This window comes from Daucus carota, chromosome 7 (genome assembly GCF_001625215.2).
Source record: "Daucus carota subsp. sativus chromosome 7, DH1 v3.0, whole genome shotgun sequence".
Lineage (NCBI taxonomy): Eukaryota > Viridiplantae > Streptophyta > Magnoliopsida > Apiales > Apiaceae > Daucus > Daucus carota.
Window position 1 is genome coordinate 21,743,992 of NC_030387.2, and position 24,597 is coordinate 21,768,588.

The 24,597-nt window shown below is 32.6% G+C and overlaps 3 protein-coding genes across 3 annotated transcripts; 1 reads left to right on the forward strand and 2 right to left on the reverse strand.

Annotated features, from left to right (window-relative positions):
- The first annotated feature begins 700 nt into the window (after window positions 1-700).
- Window positions 701-2,447, forward strand: LOC108194039 (acyl carrier protein 1, chloroplastic). Its single transcript, XM_017360930.2, has 4 exons — window positions 701-865; window positions 1,465-1,563; window positions 1,891-2,013; window positions 2,112-2,447. Exons 1-4 carry the CDS (start codon window positions 800-802, stop codon window positions 2,235-2,237), a joined length of 414 nt encoding a protein of 137 aa, XP_017216419.1. The 5' UTR covers window positions 701-799; the 3' UTR covers window positions 2,238-2,447.
- A 1,282-nt stretch (window positions 2,448-3,729) lies between these two features.
- LOC108193319 (serine/threonine-protein kinase RUNKEL) lies at window positions 3,730-12,839 on the reverse strand. The gene is made up of 10 exons (XM_017359925.2): window positions 12,611-12,839; window positions 12,419-12,508; window positions 10,619-10,671; window positions 10,380-10,455; window positions 8,482-8,543; window positions 8,312-8,390; window positions 8,150-8,209; window positions 6,249-7,886; window positions 5,108-5,974; window positions 3,730-4,283 (listed from the first exon to the last, which is right to left on the reverse strand). The coding sequence occupies exons 1-10, from the start codon at window positions 12,656-12,658 to the stop codon at window positions 3,921-3,923; spliced, it is 3,336 nt and encodes a 1,111-aa protein (XP_017215414.1). The 5' UTR covers window positions 12,659-12,839; the 3' UTR covers window positions 3,730-3,920.
- Window positions 12,840-18,468: 5,629 nt separating this feature from the next.
- LOC108194718 (uncharacterized) lies at window positions 18,469-22,048 on the reverse strand. Its single transcript, XM_017361664.1, has 5 exons — window positions 21,031-22,048; window positions 19,472-20,774; window positions 19,284-19,383; window positions 18,915-19,192; window positions 18,469-18,634 (listed from the first exon to the last, which is right to left on the reverse strand). Exons 1-5 carry the CDS (start codon window positions 22,046-22,048, stop codon window positions 18,469-18,471), a joined length of 2,865 nt encoding a protein of 954 aa, XP_017217153.1.
- Between the last annotated feature and the right edge of the window lie 2,549 nt (window positions 22,049-24,597).

A 24,597-nucleotide genomic window follows, 5' to 3' on the forward strand; every position in this document is an offset into this window, starting at 1 on the left:
TTTTTTATATGTCAATAATAATATATTTATATACATTATACTAAATATATTATTAAAAATAAATATTTTTTTATAATATTATTAAAATTTAAAAAAATAATCTTAATTTTTATTGATCGATTATTATTATATTATAGTATAATATATTTAGTAATTTTGAAATTATCGTTTATTTATATTATAAATCAATTTTAATATGATTTGATGTTAAAAATATGAGATAATATTATTTTATTAGTATATTATGAGTTAGTAGTTTGTTTTTTATTGAAAGAGTATATTATATATTATAAAATTATTATTTTTTATTAAAAAATAAAATTCCCCGAATCCCCGCGGGGATCCCGTTCCCCGTTCGGGGCGAGAATCGGAGAGGAAAAGACTCCCCGCTCAGAGTTCGGACGGAGTCGGGGATGAGTATTGAATTCGGAAATCGGGGTCGGGGATAGCATTTCCTGACCTGGAAGTGCCCCGTGCCTATCACTAGTTAAATGATATACGTTACACTTTCCAACTAACTTTGTTCTATTGCGCAGATATCATATTTCATTTAATTCAATTTGTCTACTTTTGCATGTAAAATTAACTTCACCTTCTAACAAACAAAGAAGTACAATAATATCCCAGCTGTACTCCAAGTCATCGATAAAACCAATGTACACAACAACATTAAACCTGTCTATATATACATATAATCACATTTCATACGCATACAGCATTAAGCATTCACAGTCTTTGTGCTCTCCGCCCCTCTCTTCTTGATCAATAAACTCTCTCAGATCTAAACTCCATCTATCAAATGGCTACTTTCACTGCTTCTTCACTTTCATTCACCTCTCTTTCAATCTCCCTTGACCAGAACAAGGTATGATTCATTTGTGTATTTAATTTTATGTGTAAAGATCCTTGCTTTTTCATTTTCTTGATCTGGGTTTGATCTTTTATGCACTCTTGTTTAGACTGTTTTGTTGTGTTTATGTATGTGAATTGGTTTTCTTGGTTGTTTTGATAAATCTTGATGTGGGGTTTTATTTATTTTTGTCACATTTGTTGGGATGATTTTTAAATATTTTTTTTTTTGTGTGTGTGTGATGGTTTTAGGTGTATCTATCTAGTCAAAATCTAATCTTTTGTTATGTGCTTGAAATTAATGGTTGTAGTTGTTATATGATGTGTGATTGTTGATTGATCATTTGATTAGGACATAATTGTAGAAATGCTATGATTTGGTCATTTTTTATTGATAGATTTCATGGTATCATGATAGATAGTTAGGTGAAATGCTACGATATGGTAATATTTATTGATATCTTTGATTAATCTATGATTGCATTAATCACACATGTTTAGTTGATTATGCATTTATATGTTCGGTTTGTTAATTTCATTAACTTCTCAATTTCCCAAATTTTGATTTTAGTGTTATGATTCATTCACTCAAATTCATGTGTTGAATTGTTGCAGGGACTTGCCCGTGGTTCAGTTTCCCTTCCTGCTAAAGCCAAGTCTTTTGGTGCACTTACGCTACGCAGTGCACCAATGCGCTTCAGAGTGTCATGCGCTGTATGTTTCTTGCAACGATTATGCATCTTACCTTATCTTAATTATGTGTCATAAGGCTTGACTGCTTGTCACAATGTTTCACTTTTTTCATATCAAGGATCATGACTTTGAAGTTCATTTTCAGAAGTTTGTGCACGTTTGAAATCATTTCATTTTATTGTATTTAAACAAGCAGTGAACTTGTTTCAATCTTATTATCTCATCGTAATGTTTTAAGGACTCCTTTATTCTAAGAAAGTTAAATTGTTATGATATCAGTTTAGCTACTTATGTTTGACAATTAATGCCTTACATTTGGGCTAATATATGTCACATGTCTTTGAGCAGGCTAAGCCTGAGACAGTGGAGAAGGTCTGTGAGATTGTGAAGAAACAACTGGCACTCCCCGCTACTACTGAAGTTTCCGGAGACTCCAAATTTGCAGCACTTGGAGCTGATTCTCTTGATACGGTATTGACGACTTCTTCGTAGAAGTGGATGAATTGCTTATGTTGATTCTAACAGTTATTTCTGTTACTGATAGTTCGCAATAAATTGCTGCCTTACAGGTTGAGATTGTGATGGGGCTAGAGGAAGAGTTTGGGATCAGCGTGGAAGAAGAAAGTGCTCAGACCATTGCCACAGTTCAAGATGCAGCGGATCTGATTGAGAAGCTTTGCGAGAAAAAAGAGTAAAGACAGTGCTTAAAATAATCGTTTAATAGTAGCTGTTAAGAACTGGACCCAAGTCTTTGTGTTGGTTAGGAAAGTTATCAGAGAAGAGAGGCTTTGTGATATCTATTGCTCTGTTGTGTTTTTATCTGTCTTTTTTGTTGGATTTTATCTATATTAATGGAGTCAGAGTTTAACAAAAAGGGTGCTCTATGCTCTTGTGATTAGTCAGTATTTTTTTTTGCATATGTTGAATGTTCTCCTTTTATCATCATTGTGAAAACCAAAGGGCAGGAAGAGTGTGGGTAGGTTAGTTTAACATCGTTTATAGAAATCAATAGAAACCAGAGTACATCTGCAAAACAGCAAAGTTGGCCTACCTCTCTTTCCTCCCAATAGACATGTTAGTGAGCTGTTATTATTTCTTTCATGATCTGTAGTTAGAGGTTAAGTTGCTAAGTTAGTATAGTGAGGTAGCCATCTTCCAACAGGGTTATGAATGTTTTGTCCAAGACTAGCCTCTGCTCTAGACTAATCTCTGTGAAACTACCAGTGGATGGATAGCAGGATACACCATCTCTAGAACCAGGATTCACTTCTCAGTCATCACTGGAATCCCTTTGGCCAGAAATTGTTCTATGGTCCTTAGAGAATTGAGGGGTGAAGACAACTTGCTGTCCTTTCTTTCCGCAGAATGCATATCTGATAAAGGGGTGTTTTTAACTCTAGCTTCTGGCTTTTAAGTGAAAAAACTTATTCTTATTGTTCGTATAAAGAATTTATAAGTCAATATCCGACTTCAAGTAATTTTACTCATTCAATTCTATTCCATTTCATTCCATTCTCCCCAGCCAAACACAACATAACAAAATGTATTTGATGCCACGCCACAACCGAGATATCTAGAGCTGTAAACGAACCGAACTGTTCGGTAAGCTCGTTTAGTTTGGTTCGTGTTCAAGTTCGGTAAACTCGTCCGGCAAGCTTACCAAACACGAGTTCAAACAACATTTTACGTTTGATAAGCTTAACGAAGCGAACCAGACTTTTAGCATGTTCGGTTCGGTTGTGTTCAGGTAGTTGAATAAACTCGTGTTCGTTCGACAATAAATAAAAATATTTATAATATTATATGTAAATATAATATATAATATCTATAATTTAGGTATTAATTATATATTATAATTATAGAATTATTTAAATTGATATTGTATATGTTGAAAATATATAAATAAAAAATCTGGGCTAATTTTTTTCATTAAATTAATTTAAAAATAGCCTAAATATTATTTATATATATACATTGTTCACGAACTATTCCAGTTCGATTCGACATGTTTGCAAACAGCTCATTTTCGGTTTGTCCGTTATCAAACTCGAGTTGGGACAAAAAAAATTGTTCGATAAAACTATCGAACATTGTTCAATTCGTTAAGAGTTCGTCCGAGCGAAATCCAAACATAGAAGCTATTTCAGGAAAATACATTCTAAAGCGAAAAGATTTAACGGACAGAACTTTGATAGTACCCTGATATTTACCAGAGCAACTTAAACAAAATTGAATGCTGCATTAACATATTTTCCCTTCTCAGAGGTCTACAAATGAATCCAGGAACAATATCCTCTTATATAAAGGATGCATCTTGTCTAATAAAAGAAGTGTAATGATGAAAGACAGTGTATTATACAAATAGTAAACAAATGATTTTATGCATGTTGAAGATTAAATTGGACAAGCTTCTCAAACAGTTTCTCTGCATATATAGGAATAGGATCTTCATCCTCCTTCAAGCTTGGGTATAGAGGGATGAAATAGTTGCTACATGTTGACTTCAAATCCTCTAAACTTTGATGATCTCTGGACAATTCACAAAGAACTACATCTATCACATCAAACCAAATCTTTAAGCATAAAAATCTGGCATCTCCATCTTTCTGTCCCTTGTAAGTTACCGATAAAGTGGGAAGAATGTTGCAGATAAAAATTTTAGGATTTTCACTGATTACATAGGTCTCCTCCGTAATGGATTCAATGGTGCGTAGAAGGTTTATTTGGAACTCGTCACGGCCCTGAAAATAAAAGAAGTGTGTTAAAGAGTATAGTTGACATGCACTCTGACTACTACATGAGTTTCAAGGGATATAAAATCATTTAACCATGTTCACTGTACACATGACGATATATTTAAGGGGTTGATTATCTAATAGATCACTTTTTTTTATAAGAATATATCAAGTGGGTCATCGACAATTTTTTGATCTCGCTTGCATCAGTTATTTATAAAAAAGTTACATTTTGTTGATTTTTAAATTTTCATAAATGAAAAAAGTTGACTATTTGAAATTTTTCTGAATAAGCATTTACCCATCTTTCTGACTACCCATCTCTCTGAATACTTCAAGTGTTCTAACTAAACTTGTACTCATCTTCCTTTTCCGATCCAATTGAACCTCTATTTTCATAAAATCCTCTAATCTAATCTTTGATTTTTTATTTATTTATTTTATGATCACGTTGCCTGGTGTACAAGTTCAAGTCCTAATCAAGTTCATGTCATATAATTTAACAAAAAACGTTTATTTTGACTTAACTTCACACAAAAATGTATCAAGATGGAACTTAATTTATAATGGGTTGTGCACATGAGACCAAAAATCTATCTAGTGGAAAAAATTTATCAAGATGTAACTTAATTTAAAATGAGTTGTGCAAACGAGACCAAAAAATTATCAGTGATCCACTTGATACATTAAAACGAAGCAAGTGACCTAATTAATGATTAACCCTATATTTAAGTTAATTGCAGGGGTCAAGTTGACAACTTTTGATATGTCATTACAAATTACAAAAAGCAGTAATTCCAAATTTGACTATAGTTACTAGATAGTCATACCTGAAATGGCGCCTCTGCCAATTTGATTAGGTTGGCCAACTGCTGCAGAACCTGATAATTGACAACCTTGCGCCTAAAAGAGTTGCTTGCAACAAGATTAACAACAACCGGAAACAAGTGAATACTACTTCTGGGAGCAGCTCTACTAGTTGGGGTAGTGTGCCCTTGTCGTCTTCCTCCCATCAGTAGCTGAATATCTCCTGTTATACTTTCCAGTATGCCAGGAACAACTGATGCCACAACATTAAAAAATGCATCAGAACACTGCTGCACATAGCTATCCTTCTCCTTGACCAGTCTCTCCACAGTAGAGAGGAACTTTGTATTGCAGAAAAAATGTGGCAATAACCTCCTTGAATTCTTACAAAGTAGAGCCACAAAGACAACTACCTTGCCTTTCAAGACATTACTTCCCTGCTCAATTAGGGTCATGAGATTTGGGACAAGATTCTTATCTTCTATCATGGGATGAAGGTAGCGGCCAATGTTTGTAAACATATGGCTCCCAAGCATGGCCATGTTCAGCAGGTTTAAGCAAATTTGTTGTTCACGTGGACTACCCTTGATAAGCGCTGCTGCTGTATCTTTAAATGAAAGTTTCTCGATGACCTGTTGAATGCTAAGAGGGCTGAAACGCACAAGACGTACTAAACAAGAGCCTGCCGTGAGCCTTATGCTCTCCTGTTTACCTGGAGCCTTACATATATAACAAAGGTTATTAATTACATCTTGGCTGGTAAAACGAGTTGCCCAGTGTGCTCCTTGACTAGAAATATTTTCTATTGTTCTCAAAGCGTAAAGCTGGGTAATATCATCTTCCCCCTTCCGTAAGAGTGATGTCACCAATGAAATTAGAGGACTCGACACCTGTTCAGAGAAGCGAATATATAGGGAAAGAAGTGAATAAATGAGAGTACGTATGCAAAAACATGTTTTTGGTATTACATACAAATTATAAGGCTTTGCATTAAGTGCTCAGAGTAAACTAGAACAAATAACTGAATAATAATTATAGTACACCATCTTAATACATTTGAGACAATTTATAGAATCTGAAATATAACAAACTAATAACAAAACCAAACATCTTAAGCAGCCCAACTACAAAGACAGGCAATTGACAGTAATAAAAGAAGTTTACCTGCCAGCCAAATGACGGCCGGGCCTCCTTTGATGGAGACTCTGGTTGAGTACTGTCTTTCGAATGCTCATTTTGAGTAGAGATATAAAAGAGCAACTCACCTAGAGCAGCCATAGAAAACCTCCGCACCTTTTCTTGGCGGTCTCTTAGACCATCAGTTAGTGACCCTAATATTCCAGAATTCGACAAATCATCATCAATATAAGTAGAATGACGGATCAATAAGCCTATGAGCGAAGCAAGCTGCACACGTAAAGCTGAAGCCTTGGACTGTCGCAGCATTTTGACGATGACAAGCATCACTGACCCATTAGTTAAAATGTTGGCAGCATCAGGGTTGCTACTTAGCATCTCAAGGTATCTAATTACATTTTGCTTCTCACCAGTAGCAGTGTTCCCACTGACGATTGTTATCACCCTACTGCTGAATGCATCCAACTGCGGTTTGGAAAATTTAACAAAATCAGATGCTGGCAGTGCTTCAAAGGGAAGAGATGGTGCTGTCTCTGATCCTTTATCAGCCTTTTTGCTGGGCATAACAGGTCTTACCGAAAGATCTGATGGATGCCAAAGCACCTGTGATAGGACAGGGGGTGATCTGGAATTATCAGAGTCAGGAGCACAATTTGAACCTTCCTTAATCCTTGGGGTCTTGATCTGAGGACTGATGCTAGGCGGAGTAGCAGGCACATCGATATGTTCCAACATGGATTCTTGGTCAATAGTTTTAGAGTCATCAGACACAGGTGTGCTGGAAGCAGGCGATATGTCCATCTCTTCGACAGTCCCTTCACCATGATTAGGGGTTGGAGTATTTTCTTCAGGATTACTGGTACGATTATCAGACCCGTCAGGCTCATCATGTGTTTCATCCTCAGTGTTTTCATCAAAGTCAAGTTCCATATCTGTGTTCTCAATTTTTACTTCAGAGTCATTATCAGAGTTATTTGGCAATGGCCTTCTATAGTTCTCTTTTTCATTTTCCCTTTGCAAATTTGATTTTGCTATTCTTGAAAGCCTCAGAAGGTTGACCCTTCTAGTGTTACTTGAAAGATCTCTATGCTTCTCATCAGCACCTCTAGTGGAAGCCTTTGCTAAAGGTTTTCTCGCACTAGATATACCCTTGCTTGGGGTATCATTTCCTCTTGATCCCAGAGTAGAGTTCTCATCTTGTCTGCAGTGACCTCTTAAATCTCTTTCCCGATTTCTAGGTGGGGTTTTATTTTGAAGCGGCTTTTCACTATTCTGTTCTGAATGATAAGGTTTAGTAAAAATCTCCAACATGTTTGTGAAAGCAGGTTGAGGTGGTAAATGCAACATAGTAAATTTTGTTCTCCAAAAGGCATGCCCACAAATCTCAGTCCATTGTATTCGTTCTGCGGGATCTTTTATTAGCAGGGAATTAATTAGGTTAACAAAAGGACGGCTTGGGGTACCAGGTAGGGATGGAGTTGGATCTGATAGAACTGAATTTACCAGCTGCGTAAACTCTTTTCCAATAAATGGAGGTTGACCTACATAACACTCATAGAGCACACAACCAAGGGCCCAGAAGTCAGAGGCAAATGAATGTACTCCTCCATCTTGAAACAACTCAGGAGCCATGTAACAGGGGGTTCCGCGTTTTGCTTGTGGTAACTGAGACAAATGAACAGAAAATAATATAACAATTAATAGGTTGAAATTTACATCAGTACAGACAACAAAAAGATGTAAAGATGGCCGACTTAAGCTGATGTTGACTACACTATAGTGCAAGTAACGAAAGATGGAAAGATGGCCAGCTTAAGCTGATGTTGACTACACTGTAGTGCAAATGTGCAAGTAACAAAGATGTATACGAAACTGACATTAGTACACCACAATAATGCAATTAAATTTAAGCTGATTTGAAAGCACACCTGAGAGGAAGGTGTTTTAGATATATCACTCAACCTTCTCGATAAACCAAAATCACACAGCTGCATGGCATAAAGATGAAATTAGACTTTTTTCGGAGAAGTGCAAAAGGCATGTAAAATACCAGATACAATATTATTAATAATGAAACAGTAGCAGAGAACCTTTGTACGTCCATTTTCATCCAGTAAGATGTTTGATGGTTTTAGGTCACAGTATATAATTCCTTTTGAATGTAAGAACCTGATCAGTGGATATTGACAAAAAGGAATCAGATTTACATTTATACACTAGTAAAAACTATTCAAAAAAATAAGCAGCTATCGATTCGTACTGCAAAGCTCTGAGAAGGTCGCGAGCAAGATCATGTATCGAGTCTTCTGGGAGCTTAGAGTCCTACAAAACAGCCATCAATGTGAAAATCATGAGCACATGTCAAAAACATAAGACCAAGATTGAAGTTATTGACCTTAGCTTTCACAAAATACTGCACGCTCAAACATATAAATGCCACATCATAATAACTAACAAATGACAAACGACAAAATTTACTTGAACAAGGAACACTCAAATAAAAGCCTATGTTGTAACAGTGCCCTTGATTCTGCATCATAAATGTATAGAATCTTCTTGAATCTTAATATATTACACACATTATTTCAGGCATGAATGTATAAAATCTTCTTGAATCCTAGTATATTACACACATTATTTCTGTAGGTTTATTTCAGCGTGTATATAAGTATAATAGAGAAGAGAAGAAGGATATAGCGTGAAATCATATGTATTATTATAATCATCTGCATGGGCTTTATATAGGTGGGAACATAACTGAAATAGCCGATCTTCCTAAAAACACCGCTACTCAAATCAAATCCTAATCTGGTCTAACTGAAAATTTTGGTCAACATCACACAATTATTAAAACAAATCTTAATGTAAAATTTAAAGCATAATTTTAACAATTTCAGGCTATGTTTTAGTTGATGAAATTAACAATATATATATATATATATATATATATTCCAGTTAATCCCTCCTAACATCATATGGATTTAGGAAAGCTAGTATTTAACAAAATTATTAGAAGAATGGTAAAATAACAGAAAACAAAGTGTGTGCCCCTATTTCTAGCACCAACACCTTACGGTTTTAGGAGAGCTATTAACTCAACAAAAAAACACTGTGATTATCAGAAGACTAGTAATGAAACAGAAAACAAAGTCTGTACCCCTTTTTCTACCTCACGTAGAAAAAGCACGTAGTTGTTCATGTATCATATTTTTAAATATAAGACTACAGAAATCTGTTATGATCAGAACAAATCTGCTGTAGTTTAGTGACAAAGTATGATAAATAAACCAGTGGAAAACAATAAATGTACGTTAAGTAACATAGCACTGACCCACTGAGTTTGCAACATATTTGTAGGTATGGTAACAGCAGATTTTGAGACATTAAATAAAGTTATGGCAACTTAGCAAGTATTAAATCTGTACCTTCATCAGTACTTTTCGATAAATTATAATTTTTGTATCTTCTATTACCTTATAAAATACAATATATGTATGTCATAAAAATTCTTTAAATTTGTGATGAGCAATTGAGCATACTAACAGAGATGTTATCTTGGTACCTTTTTTTATGATGGAGGCTAGCCATTAATTTTAAATAAAAACTTTGGAGTCTCTACAGTAAATCTGTAAAGTACTTAAAAGTGATACGAGAGCTGAAGCTGAAGCTAAAGACCAGGCGCGGATGTTAAGGGAAAGGCTTCCCAAAAATGAACTGGTATAACTCAACTGTAGTCATTTATTTCTTGCACAAAAATTATTTTTGAGTATATCTGTTCTATTTATTTGTTTTCTTTGTACTTGCTCTGTTCAGTACAGGGTAGGAGGAATAAGTTGTAAGTAGCTTGTAACTTTGACAATTAAATGCGAATCTAAATCCTACTGCAAACAACCAAACTTTGACTGAAGCCAAAAAGGTATCATATCCCCAATTTTAGATGGCATTAAATAATACATGATGTATCACGGTTGATTGGCCAAAATCAGGACATAATATTGGACATGCACATGTTATAACTTATAAGCATGCTATGCACGTTCATACATCTCACATCTGTAAGAGCACAAATCTATGGATATCTCTATAAGCTCTGCTAGAAACTATTTACAGTATTAACATATAATTAATTGCTATGAGATACATGGTACATATAGCTACCTGTTTGAGTAAGGTCATGAGATCTCCTCCTACACAATATTCCAACACCAACCACAAGTGAGCAGTGGTTTCATACCTAATATGTAAATCAAGCATGAACACATTATCCATTAGCTCAAACTCCAACGCGTATTGGACATGCTTTTATATTGATAATTATTAGCAATGCAGTCAAATTTAAGATTCCTTTTTATAAAAGATCCCACCTTATATTCGCACCCATAATTTAGCAGGCTTACCAGGAATTGAATTTCAGAACATTTGGATGATCTAGAGAGTGAAGAATCTTAACCTGCAGAGAGATATAAGAATAAGAATCTTAGTCAAAGAGAAAGTGATATTAACACAACTGTAAGATGTTTAACTTAGCCAATAGTGTAGCACCATGCTCATCAAAACTTGCACTGTTGTACAGTAGATCTAATAACTTGCTTAGAAGTTAGAACTGAGCTAAGATAACCCCTTTCATATATATTTTACAGGGTCAAAGGGGTCATCTAAGTTATAAGCAGACACTAAATATATACTGAAAATTTTGAATCAGCAGACAACAATAAACCAATTTCCAAAGCTTTATCCGATTTACAGAGATGACATCATTCGATACCAGTAACAAATAACATATATTTCATAATATAGCAAGATACAAGAACATCATATCTCTTCGCAGGTGATGGCCATGTAAGTGCAACTACAAGCAAATATAATTTTAAAGTTACTTATGCCCATCAACTCTTCGGCACTTGATGCAACTATAACTAGAACAATGTATCTTTTAACATAATGCAGTATCTGAAGACAATTTGTTAGAGGAGTAGATTCCTTTAGTGACGTTAGTTTTTCTTGACAAGCTCTTTAAACATTGTTCTTAAGCAGGAGCTTTTTTTGTTATGATTAATAAGATGAACCGCCAACAAAATCACTATGAATATAAAGACATACTATCTCTGGGGATAATATCGTGAGTCAAAAATAACTAGCTACACATGTGAATGCGCAGCTATTATTTTGAAGTGAATTGCTATGTCCATATACTAGTATATCTACACTCAATTGCAGATATCTTTCAAGGCAATCATTTGGAGCATCTCCAAGAGACTCCTAAATGAGCTCTTAATCAAAATATAAAGAGCATGATCACAAATAGAGCTCCAAGAGACTCTTAGTGACTCTTAAAAAGCTTAAGAGCTTCTTCTCTCTCCTTTAATTTAAGAGCCAATACATGGCTCTTAACTTATTTTTTAATAAACAATTCATCCACCAAATCATCAAGTAGTTATCCCACTCATATTGACGTAGTAGAGTTCAAAAATTAATAAAATATCTAATAAAGAGGGAGTATGAGTATTGTTGGAGTTAACACTCTTAGTAATATACCAACTTGCTAAGAGCCATACTTTTTATATTATACGTAGGAGCTAATTAGGAGGCTATTGGAGATGCTCTTAACATTCACATAAGATGACAAATATACCAACTTAACTTGCAAATATCTTATATAGTATGAAAGTCTAATGAGAAGTACAAATAGGGTGCAAACTTAAATCAAATATCTCGATACACAATTAACTATTTAGCTCTCAGTTCAATTTCAATACTTCAAAGAAAGGAAGTTGAGAATCCAGAATAACTTTGTTACCATTTTCTATGGTGTTATTCCTGCATCGGCACATGTCTGTGACAAGTAATATCATTATCATTATCATATATCAACAGGGATTCAGATAATCGACTCCTTTATATGAAGCACCCACTCAAACTCCATTTTTTCAGTTACTAGAAGTAATTCATTATAATCGACAACCTAATTATCTACATCAACTACACAAACACGTAGCAGGTATACAACCAAGTCTGGAACCACTCCAAATTGGTACATGTATAAATAAACAAAAACTTGCAATATCAGCTCTCGATAAGTTACAATTACAGTGTTGTTATCCGCTAAAAATTAAACTTCCCAAAATTTACACAACATACATTCAAATCAGCTTCAAATTATACAATAACTAAATCAATAAGCTCAATACGAAACTTACTTCCTGAAGAATCTTGCTCTTATGAGATTTATCCACGCTCTTAATAGCGAAATACTCGATGCTCTTCTTCTTCCTCCCCTTGTACACAGTCTACAATCAAAACACAAAAATATATGAAATACCTTAATATAACACTAAATTCTTTGCAATAAGCACAAATTAAAAACAATTAGTTGAAATCGAAAGCGATACCGAGTACTTTCCATGGCCAATTGCTTCGTAGATGTGAAAGTGATTCATTGTCTAGGGTTTCAAGTTTATGCGAAATTAAATACAAATTCACAGATCGAAGAGAACGAGATGTGGATTAAATTAGGTTTGATGTGTGAAGATAGATACACAATTATATATATTTATATGTGTGTGTGTATGGACTGTACTGGTTGTGAAAATGGAGAGAGAGAGAGAGAGAGTCTGTGTTGTTTTTTTTGTGCGTGTGAGCGGGAATATAGAGCTTGAAAAATCAAATTTTAGTGAAAAGAGATCAGTAATCAACGGTTGTTTCAAAACAGCGTCATCAAATATTTTGAATTTTGCACGGATCTGGGGTTATGTTCGTGGTTTCTCGAAAGTATTTTGGATTATTATATCAAAGTGTTTGCCGTTCTCCTGAAAAATTAGTAAATTGACTTCTCCATTTTCACGACTATTTATTTAAAGAGGTAATTGCATATCGCATCCTTTAATTATCGTTCAAAAATGATATTGTACTCATACTTTGAGAAAAATTTTTACATTTTAAGAACGATACGCACCCCCTCCATTAAATTCCGTTAACTTCCGTTAAAATACTCCCTCCATCTCAATTTACATGTCCTTTTTGCTTTTCAAAGAGTCAAATTGACTAATATTAGACCAACTATTAGCAAATATTTATTTATTATTTTTGGAAACAGAAAGTTACATATTAAAATATACTAGATTTACTTTTTGATGTTATTTTTTGTAAATTTTTGTTTAATTAAGCTATCTCCAAGTCAAAATGATAAAACAGAAATTTTAAAAAAATATCATCAAAAAGTAAATCTAGTCTATTTTAATATGTAACTTTCTATTTCCGAAAATAATTAAATATTTTCTTATAGTTGGTCTAATATTAGTCAATTTGACTCCTCGAAAAGCAAAAAGGACATGTAAATTGAGACGGAGGAAGTATTTTAACGGAGGGGGTGCGTATCGTTCTTGAAATGTAAAGATAGGGGGTGCGAGTTGAGTTTCTCAAAGTATGGGTACAATATCGTTTTTGAACGATAGTTAGGGGGTGCGATATGCAATTACCTCTTATTTAAATTATTATATATATATTATATATGTCATTTTGTTAAAAAAAATTAAAAAAATCTTGATTATATTTCAAAATTTAACATAATGATATATATGCCGATTAAAGTGAGTGATTGAATAATCACTTGATAATTTTTATCAAGAACAATGGGCAGCCTAGGAATCTGACCATGATTCAATTCAGGCCGTTTTAAAAGCCTAAATCAAACCAAATCAAAATTTTCGGTTTTGAATATCTGGAAACTGAACCTAAACTAAACGTTATTGTTGGAACCATTTCTTTGTCATGCGAAGCTTATCGGATTGACTTGCAAAGAGATGAATGCGAGGGATTATCCACGATTCACCTCTGATATGATATGAGAATAAGTAACTAGGTTTGATTGGTTAGTAATATAAGAACTGCAAGTGTTCGGTGTGTGTAAAAAGTAATTAATTCGTAAATTAAACATGTAAAGTCCTTTTTATTTAATCATCCTCGTCTTTATCGGTTATGGCCGAGGAGATCGGTGTTATGAGGGTTGTTCCACGAAATCAGGAAAGTGGACGTTGAGGCTCAACGTCCTATTTTCTTTTGCAGAATCATGGTCTTTTCTGTCCCAAGATATGGGCTCAAGATCGATTAGGTTTGGTCCAAGCAGGTTTCGGCCCATTATTTTTCATATTTGATTCTATCCACACAAGCCTCCAACATGTTCCTGGTTTCGGTCTGGATTTCCCGATCAGAGTCTAACTCGTGCCCATCTTCGAGCTAATTCCTAGGTCGGTTAGACTTGGCTTATCTTAAAGAGATCAAAGTGCTTGACTTCAACCCGATTTAATGACGCCTAGTTGTCGTGTCTCGAGATTCCCAGCACATCTCAACCGTAAATCCTTCAAGGCGCTCTAGTCACAGCCGTCTATTACGCAACGCTTATATCTACAAGAAAAATTGATTTTCCTGATAAAATTTTTTGTTGGCAAATATAAGATTCTGTTGGTAAATCTTGATCCCAACAGAATTTTTAACAAAAAAATTTTGTTGGTAAAAACATTGTTGGGAAAAATTCAATGACAGAAATATGTTTTCGTTGGTAAATTAATGACAAAATACCAACAAATTATTAACGGAAGGTTGACCAACCAAAACAACCACTCACTAACAAAATTTTTGTTGGGAAATTTTCGTTAGCATTTTCTAACATAATTAGTGTTAAAATCTGTTGGCAAATTTTTGTTGGTACTTTCTTTACAGAGTTAGTGACAAAATTGTCGAGAAAGTTACTAACAAATTACTAACAATATTTTTTGTTGTCTATTTATCAACGGAAAATGACTAAAAATCTTGTTAGAAAAGTCATTGGAAATTGGAGTGTGTGTGTATATATATATATATATATATATATATATATATATATATTATATTTATATTTTTATATATTATAAGTTAAAATAAATTAAATAATATATATATATATATATTATTTATATTTATATTTATTTAAATTATAAGTTAAAATAAATTAAAATAATTTTTGAAAATATGTTGGCTATTTCAAAATGTTTTTAAATAGTTTTTTTTAATTAATTGTTTGAAATCCGAAACCTGTACATTTTTTAAAATAAAATTAAATAAACATAAGTTACAAAAAAAATTATTTAAACAAAGGCATTAAACAAATATCAAATTTAAACAAATATGAGTTTGAGACAAATACATTAAACATCTAAGCAAAATTAAGTCTATAGCTAAAATAAAATATAATAACAATAAAAACTCTACTTCTGGCCCTTTAAAACCATAGCTAGTTGGTTCTGCATCTGTCTTATTTGATCCTTCATATCATCCACCTCCTTCATCCTCATCTCATTTGCATGCTTCAACTGATCATTCATCTCTTCCACCTCTTTAATCCGCATCTCTTCAGCCTTTTTCATCTGATCTTTCATCTCCTGCATCTAAGATTGCAACTTCTCGTAATCTTCTTGACTGTTACATAGGGAGCTGTTATAGTCTGATGCTGCACTACTAGAATTTCCAGGCCCATAAAATAAATCTTGCGAAGAGCCAAGACCATATACAATGTTTTTCTTGTTGTGTCCACCAACTACTTCGTAATACAATTTGTTTACGTCAATAGGTTGAGATTCTTGGGACCGCTGTGCAAGGAGATCTTCATACTCTTTATGTATTAAAGAGGTAAAAAATATATTAGAATAGATTTTTATACAAACATTATTTCTTCACAATTCAAATTTTTTAGTCAGAACAAGATAGCTGCATGGTTATACTAGCTCTAAACTCTACTATGGCATATAAAATTAGATTCATAAAAAGGACATAAAAAGAAAAAATTTGCAAATATAATTTAAACTTGCATGTATCTGTTGGCTTTTCTTGTCAATATATGTCTTCTTGTCATTTTTTTTGTATGCGTATGAGTACGTCAAAGGAAGTGGGCTCTCTCTTTAATTTTTTTTTCTGCATTATATTAAATTGTAATATTTAGATTTCATATAAAAAAGATACATGAACTCAATGATTCTTGTCAAAATAAAATAATAATCTTACCAGTCGAGCTGCATGCACTCTACAAGAAGCAGAACCACGTATATGAGTGGGAGGAGCCTTGTCATTTCCTCCTTTACCACCACGGCGATTGCTTTTCTTTATTACAGATTTCTTTTGAAATTCAGGGGTTTTCCAGTTTTCAACCCAACTCTGCCATACAACCTCACCATTTTATTTTTTGACTTGCTTTTATTTTCCCACATAGCACGAGCATCACAACAAATAGTTGAGTAACGTTTTGGAGCACTTTTAAGCCAGGCACGATGTATAAGTTTGTCATCTTGCCTCCATACAAACCATTTCTGCATAATGAAAATGTATCATCAGTTCTAGAACGGGAAATATAGAAGAAGAAATGAACTGCAACTTACCTTGAATTCCTCGAAATACAAGTCCTTAGTGTCGGCGGACACTGCCTTCCAGGTGAAACCTGAGGGTTCCAGTCTCTCATACATGATGTCAGTGATCTTGTGAGAGCATGTATTTGAAGGTTCCAATCTAAAAAAAAAAAAAAAAAAGAAATAACATTAAACAATCTATCACAAGTAGTTTAAAAACTGCTTAACAAAAAAGACATACACTCCTTTAATCACTTCCACTTTTACACGTCCATCAGCATGCACAGTTCCTACTTCCCAAACATTGTTATTGGTGTGTGTCACCAACTCATTCATTGTGGTTGTCTCTGTGATTGTCTCTGAAGGCACTGGTGTTTGTTCCAGAGAAGCAGGATTTGTTGAAGAAAATGCCAACCCTCTCATTTTGGTCTAAAACATAAGCAAGAGTTTTTAAACGAAATAAAAGTGTATAGCTTTGGAGAATTAACTTGCCGCTCAATTGAAATGCCCTAACCCCTTTTTCCCTCCTTTGACAAAAAAAACGCGCTATACCTCTTATCCATTTGCCCGACCTCAATTTGCTCACAATTTTATTGTTGCAACTTGCACGTCTTCGGGATCAACTTTTATATTTTATCAATTTTTTCTAATTATTTAATAATTGATATTCAATAATTTAATATATTTATTTGTTATAGTAGACTATTTTTTTGAAAAAAAAATAATAATTTACCCCTTAAAGTTTTGATAGTTTATGAAAGTAAGTTGATAATTTTTAGAAAAAAGTTCACACACTTTTAGAAGATGTATAAAGTTTAATTTAAAATTACATAATTTTTAAAAACTATTGTGCAAATAAATTTTTTCATGTTACTATGCATTTTAAATCATGATTATAAAATAATAAAATACAGTAATATAATATTTGAACTAAACCTATATATTAGTTTGTTAAAACAGAGTTTATCAAAAAATAAAACAAAATTTTAAAAATATTTTATAAAATATATATATATATATATATATATATATATATATATATATATATATATATATATATTACCAGAATTGGTTACAACTTCCCACTCCTTTTCCTAAAAAGAAGCCACGCCTCTGTGTTTCAATGGTGACATGTTATCACAAAAAAATAGGGATGACCAATACAACGTGAAATCTGGAAGAGTGGCACCGGTGCTTAGCCACGTAACAAATTATTTAATATATAATGAAATATAATTTTATGAATAAATATATGAATTAAATTGATAACGTCAACATACTCTTATATAGAAAAATTATGAATTGTTTTGAAACGTGAATTGTCCTTTTTTGGTAGCCCACCGTAAGATAAATTAGGATAGTTAGAATTTTAAAGTTAAAAAAAAGTGCTACTATTATAAAAAAAATTTAAAACACAGTTTCTTATATTAAAAATAAAATCACACAACACAATATTTATAAGATCGAAAGAAAACTACCAGCTATTCAAATTCTAATAAAATTCATGATATAAGTAAAACTTAATTTTTTATTCACTAATAATTTTAAACTTATACATTATTTATTCGAACAAATAAACAAACAATTTTTTATTTATACAAATAATTATATATTCAAATTTAAAAATTATAAATTTATAACTATAAATATAATGCTTATATATATATTAAAAGAATTCATGAATCACAATGGCTATAATATAGTTTTTAAATAATATTATTAAATTTTGTGCATCACACCGATTATGTTATTAAATCATATTAATCTTTTTAATCTCACCACTCTCATCCCACCCTGACAAAGTAGGTCATTGGTATGAATCATTGCAATCAAAAAAATGTAATATGATAATTATAATATGGTACAAAAGATTTTATTCAATTTAAAAAATCATCATCACCCGAATCATTATCATCACTCTGGTCTAACAAGTAAAAATCTTTTTCAGATTCATCCAATATTTCTTCTTCTGAGGTCTCTTCATCATCATCCAAATCCATTGCATCACCTTCTTCATCATTTAGACGTGTAGGAATATCTTCACTGCTAATGAAATTTGAGTGCTAATGTGTCATCTTGAAATGCATCTTGACGTGATTCTAGCAAACTAGGCAATTCAATAAAAGGACGTGCTTTGATTTTGCATACCACCAGCCAATCTCTCTTATCTCGTTTAAGACTTGGATAATTACAAAAATAAACTTGTACAACCTGCATTGCTAATATAAATGGCTCATACAAATTTAATTTTTTTTTCTGATTCACCTCAACTATGTTGTAGCGTTGATGAATTCTAGTTCCAATTGGAGATGTTGGATCAAACCATTCACACTTAAATAATGCTGTTTTCTTTATTGGGAGACGGGGATACTCGATGATCAATATCTCTTCTATTATTCCGAAATAATCATGCGATGTCTCGTTATAATTTGAACCTTTGATACATACACCACTGTTGAATGTCGACTTGTTGATCCCATATTTGCGGGTATGAAATTTGTACCCGTTGACGTAGTAGATTGGTACTGATTTGACTGAGCGAAGAGGACCTGAGGCAAGATCTCGAATAAATTCATTTGGAACCAATGATGCATCCTGAGCCTGAAATTAAAATTAAGAGTTCTGATCATTAAAATAAAAAATAAATAATTATAGATGAATATGAAACATTTAAAGATGTCAGTTAACTTACATAATGTTTAAACCACAAGGCGAATTCATTTTCCAAGCACTTATCAATCTCAGCAGCACTCATACTCGGATTGTTTTCTCGAAGTCTATCAATAAAGATCCTGCTTGAACAAAAGTGAAATTAAAAAATATTAAAGCATTAATTTATAATCAAAAAAATGTATATTATTATTTTAATAAAACTATCACCTACTGAGTATATGGTGCAACTTCATGACAATTAAACAAGACATAATTATTAGCTGCAACATATTCTCTATCATCAAGATACCAAGTTGTAACTTTCCCATGTGCCCTCCCTGGATGGGAAAATATAGAAATATAACCTCAGATTTCTCTTCATTTCCACCAGGATCATTTCTAGGAACTTTTCTATGTCTTGTATGAATATGTTTTTCAAAGTAATGTGAACAAAAATTTGAAGCCTCTTCGACTAGAAATGCATTGCATATAGATCCCTCCACTCGAGCTTTATTTTTTACGTTATTCTTCAAGTGACGCAAGAATCTTTCAAATGGGTACATCCATCGATACTGCACTGGCCCTGCTATTCGTGCCTCATATGGTAAATGCACCAAAAGATGTTCCATGGAGTCAAATAGTGCTGGAGGAAATATCCTCTCTAATTTACAAAGTATCATAGGAATTTTTTCTTCAAGTCTGTTCATGTCAGTAACTTTCAAAGTAGCTGATGTGAGATCTCTAAAGAAAAGGCTTAATTCAGTCACAGCCTCCCAAACATTTGTCGGAAGAAACTCTTTAAAAGCAATCAGAAGTAGCCTTTGCATAAACACATGGCAATCATGACTTTTCATTCCAAATAATTTGTATTTTCTCATAACAATGCAACGTCCCATATTTGATACATAACCGTCTGGAAATTTAAGCTCTTGTAACCACTGACAAACCTTTTCTTTACTTTTCTTGTCTAAGCTATAACATGCTTTTAGATATTTCCCTGTAGATTCATCAAAAGCTAGCTCCGGTCTCTGACAAATTAGTGCAATATCAGCTCTTGCCTTGGCATTATCTTTCGTTTTCCCTTTGATGGCCATAATAGTGTTAAAAATATTCTCAAATACATTTTTCTCAATGTGCATGACATCAAGGTTGTGTCTAATTGATAATGTTTTCCAATATGGCAAATCCCAAAAGATGCTTCGTTTCTTCCACCCACATTTATGATTTTTCATGATTTTAGCATTATGCTCATCACATCCCAATTCAGTAACTTTCATCAACCCAAATGACTCAATTTCTTGAAAAACATCTTCACCCGGTCTTGGTGGTGTTGCAAATTTAGATACCGTCTTTCCCTTGGTAAACCAGTTTTTATTTCTTCGAAATGGATGGTTGGCAGGTAAAAATTTTCGATGATTATCAAACCATGTTGACTTGCCGCCATGTGAAAGATTAAATGCATCATGGTCATGAGCACAATAAGGACAAGCTAAATGACCAGCAGTTTTCCATCCCGATAACATCGAATAAGCTGGAAAGTCACTAACAGTCCAAAGCAATGCAACTCGCATTTGAAAATTTTGTTTTAATGAAATATCCCATGTCTCAACTCCAATTTCCCATAACATTTTCAACTCAAATGGTTGAAGAAACACATCTATTTTTTTGTTTTGGATTTTTCGGTCCAGGCACGAGTACATACAAAAATATGTACGGTTCTTTTAAGCACATCCAAAGAGGCAAATTATACGGAGTCACTATAATTGGCCAAGAAGAATATTGCTTACCAGTTTGACCAAATGGTTGAAATCCATCAGCAGATAGTCCAAGTCTCACATTTCTTATTTCTGATGAAAATGAAGGGTGTTTGCGGTCAAATTGCTTCCACTCTTCAGAATCTGAACAATGACACATCACATCATCTTCTTGATGGTGTTCAGCATGCCATCTCATACAAGATGCAGTAGCTGTTGATGCATACAATCTTTGCAGTCTCGGAGCCAACGGTAAATATATCATTGTTTTAACAGCCACTTGTTTTCTCTCTCTAGTAGATCGATTAACCCTGACTTTATATCTTGGCTGTGAACAAAATTTACAGAACTCCATGCTACTATCTTCGCCCCAGTATATCATGCACCCATTTACACAACAATCAATATGCTCAGCGGGAAGACCCAATCCCTCCATATGTTTCTTCGTACCGTAAAAGCTATCTAGAAAGGTATTATCTTGGGGCAAGATTCCTTTAATGAACTGAGATGTCTGATCATAACAAGCCTCTGACCAATGATGTTCAGATTTCAAACTTAACATTTGAGCCATAGCAGATAACTGAGAAGTTTCACAACCATCATACAACTCCCGCTCCGAAGATTCCAACATGTTGTACAATTTTTTAGCTTCGGAATTCGGCATCTCTTGTGGACAGTGCGGATCAAAATTGAGACCAGCTGTATCCATCACCATATTATACATTAAATTGTTTTCTTCTTCCCGAACATTTGAATTATTTGCCGAAAATTGTTCATCATGCTCTCTGGCAATATATGGCTCTCCGTGTCGATCCCACTGATAATAATCTTTTACAAATCCCTTTTGTAAAATATGCAATTCCACTGTATCTGCGTCCCGGAATCTACGATTTTTACATGTCAAACATGGACATCTTATATTTGTACCATTCATCGATGAGGGTTGAGATTTGACATATTTCATAAACTCCTTTAACCCGCGAACAAAAGCAGGATTTACAAATCCATGATCATCCTTTTTTTGATACATCCATGTTCGATCACTATTCATTTTGATAATATTAACACTCTACACAAAAAATAAAATTATTTTCACATATATAATTTCTATCACATATATAAAATCATACTGATTAAAAGTTCAACAAACATACAAAGTCAGCTATATTTATTTTGGTAACTGATTTAAATGTGCATACGATTCTAATTATTTATAAATTTATTTTGTCAAATACATAAAAAAATAATAAAAAATGCTAACAAATTATAAATAAATTAGTTTATTGTGCATAAATGTCAAATCAGATTTAAAATTTAAATACATAGATTCATACATTAAAAAAACTAAATTTTACTAAGCTCGAACAGTATCAAGTATAAACAAACTAATTTCATGTTGAAAAATGTCAAAAAAAGTTGAAGTGCATTGATTCACAAAATTTAAAAAATTATATTTGGACTATAATTTCAATTCCAGATCACGATGTCACATATAAGCACAAATGCATAACAAAGTTTTAAGTCAATTAGCTATATTACAAAGTTTAGCGTGAACAAGCGTACCTTGGGCGTATGTATCTTTATAAACTCAATCACTAACACAAATTTTACTGAGTTGTGTAACTTGTGAGATGTTGCCCCTGTGCTACTTCTTCGTTTCTTTATAAATTCTGAAAATAAATCATTTCAAAATTTATATCAAAATTTATGTAATAAAATATTATAAGATTTAAATTATATTTTTTATGAAAAAATAAAAAATATATTTAAATATAAATAAATTTTAAAACAGAGTGTAATATATTATAATATATATAATTAAGTATAATATATATTAAATATATTACAATATAATATATATTACAAAATTAAACATTTTTCTGGAAGGAAGAAAATGTAGTTAAACCGATTTGCATGGTAATTTTTAATATACACGTAAGAGAAATAAATGAAATAATATTCTAAATTATTCCATACTACACTAAACTAAATATCAAAAAGCACAACTAATTAAATCTAAAGTCGATATTATAAAAAACCTTAAATATATAATTTAATAAAATATATATTTCATGACGTTTTCCTTCCTAGCCCACGATCTCACACTTCCAAAATATATTCTAATAAAGGTCAGTACTGATAAGTGTATTAACAGTGTCAACTTATTTATGGGGTTTATGGGGTTGTGTACAGCTCACTATGCTCCAACTTTCAAGTAATATGCTGACTGGCTCCTTAGTAATGTGAGTTTATCTCTTCAATATTTTTGTTAGAAATTTGGGTTGGACGGTTAAAAATGCTGATATTTTCTGTTTTGCACTTAATTTAATTTAACAAGATAAGTGATAAAATGACTCAAGTTGACATCCGTGTTATGTGCTAGTTGTTTGAATTTACATGGCTAAAAACGTGCGATGACTTTATACGTGCTCGTTATTAAAATTTACATAGATAAATTAACAAATATTGTAACATATAAGGTTAAATAAGATATTTATTATTGTTTTAAGATGTGTAAATTAAATTATTTTATCATTTACAAAAAAAATTCATATGTTATCACAATATTTCTAGAAATACTAAAAGACTTATATTAAAGAATATTTTTGAAAAATAAATCAACTTACAAGTTTAAATAAAATATTCAACAATTTTATTAAAAAATTATCATATTTTATCACAATATTTATAAAAAATACGCACAGACTTGTATCAAAGAATGTTTATAAAAAAATAATATGTTGAATGAAATAATATTAAAGTTATAAATAATATTAAATATAATAAATAAAATAATAATTATAACATATATATATATAGGGGTTTGTTCAAATACAAACCAATTTTATCATAAAAACCTAAAAACTAATTTCAAAACTAAACAAATATCTCCCCAAACTCTTAAAAACTAACAATATCTCCCCCCCCTAGCTTTGCCATCAACTTCCCAAAACTTACACTTTCCACCCCGCCATGTCACCACGCCACGTCAGCACAGGGGGTCCCCCACTGCTGACGTGGCACTGCCACGTCAGCTGCCACGTCAGCACAGGGTCACCCCACTGCTGGCGTGGCACTGCCACGTCATCTACCACGTCAGCACTGGGATCCCCACTGCTGACGTGGCAGTGCCACGTCAGCAGGTGATGACGTGGCAGATCAAAAATAAATAAAAAAATAAATAGATTGGAATGCTCATATCAAAAATAGGAGTGGAAATAGTGGTTTTTAGGTTTGTATGGGAGTGTGGTTTCTAGTGGAATAAGCCCATATATATTTATATATATATATATATATAGGCCAACATTCTAGAGAGGGACTCCTTATATGGAGTTACATAGTGCGCCATTATAAATCATCAATTTTATTATAAATTATGTTATAGAATACATATAAAACGTGATTCTAATATAGAATACTATATAATAAATTTATTTTAAGTAATTTAACACTTAAAATTTGATTAAAAAAAGTATATCTTCGAAACTGATTCTACAACAGAATAATTCTGGATGATTATTATTCTGTTATAGAATCATGTTGAGATATTGCATAATTTTAGATGATCTTTGGAATAAAAAAATTGTATTACTTCGTTTT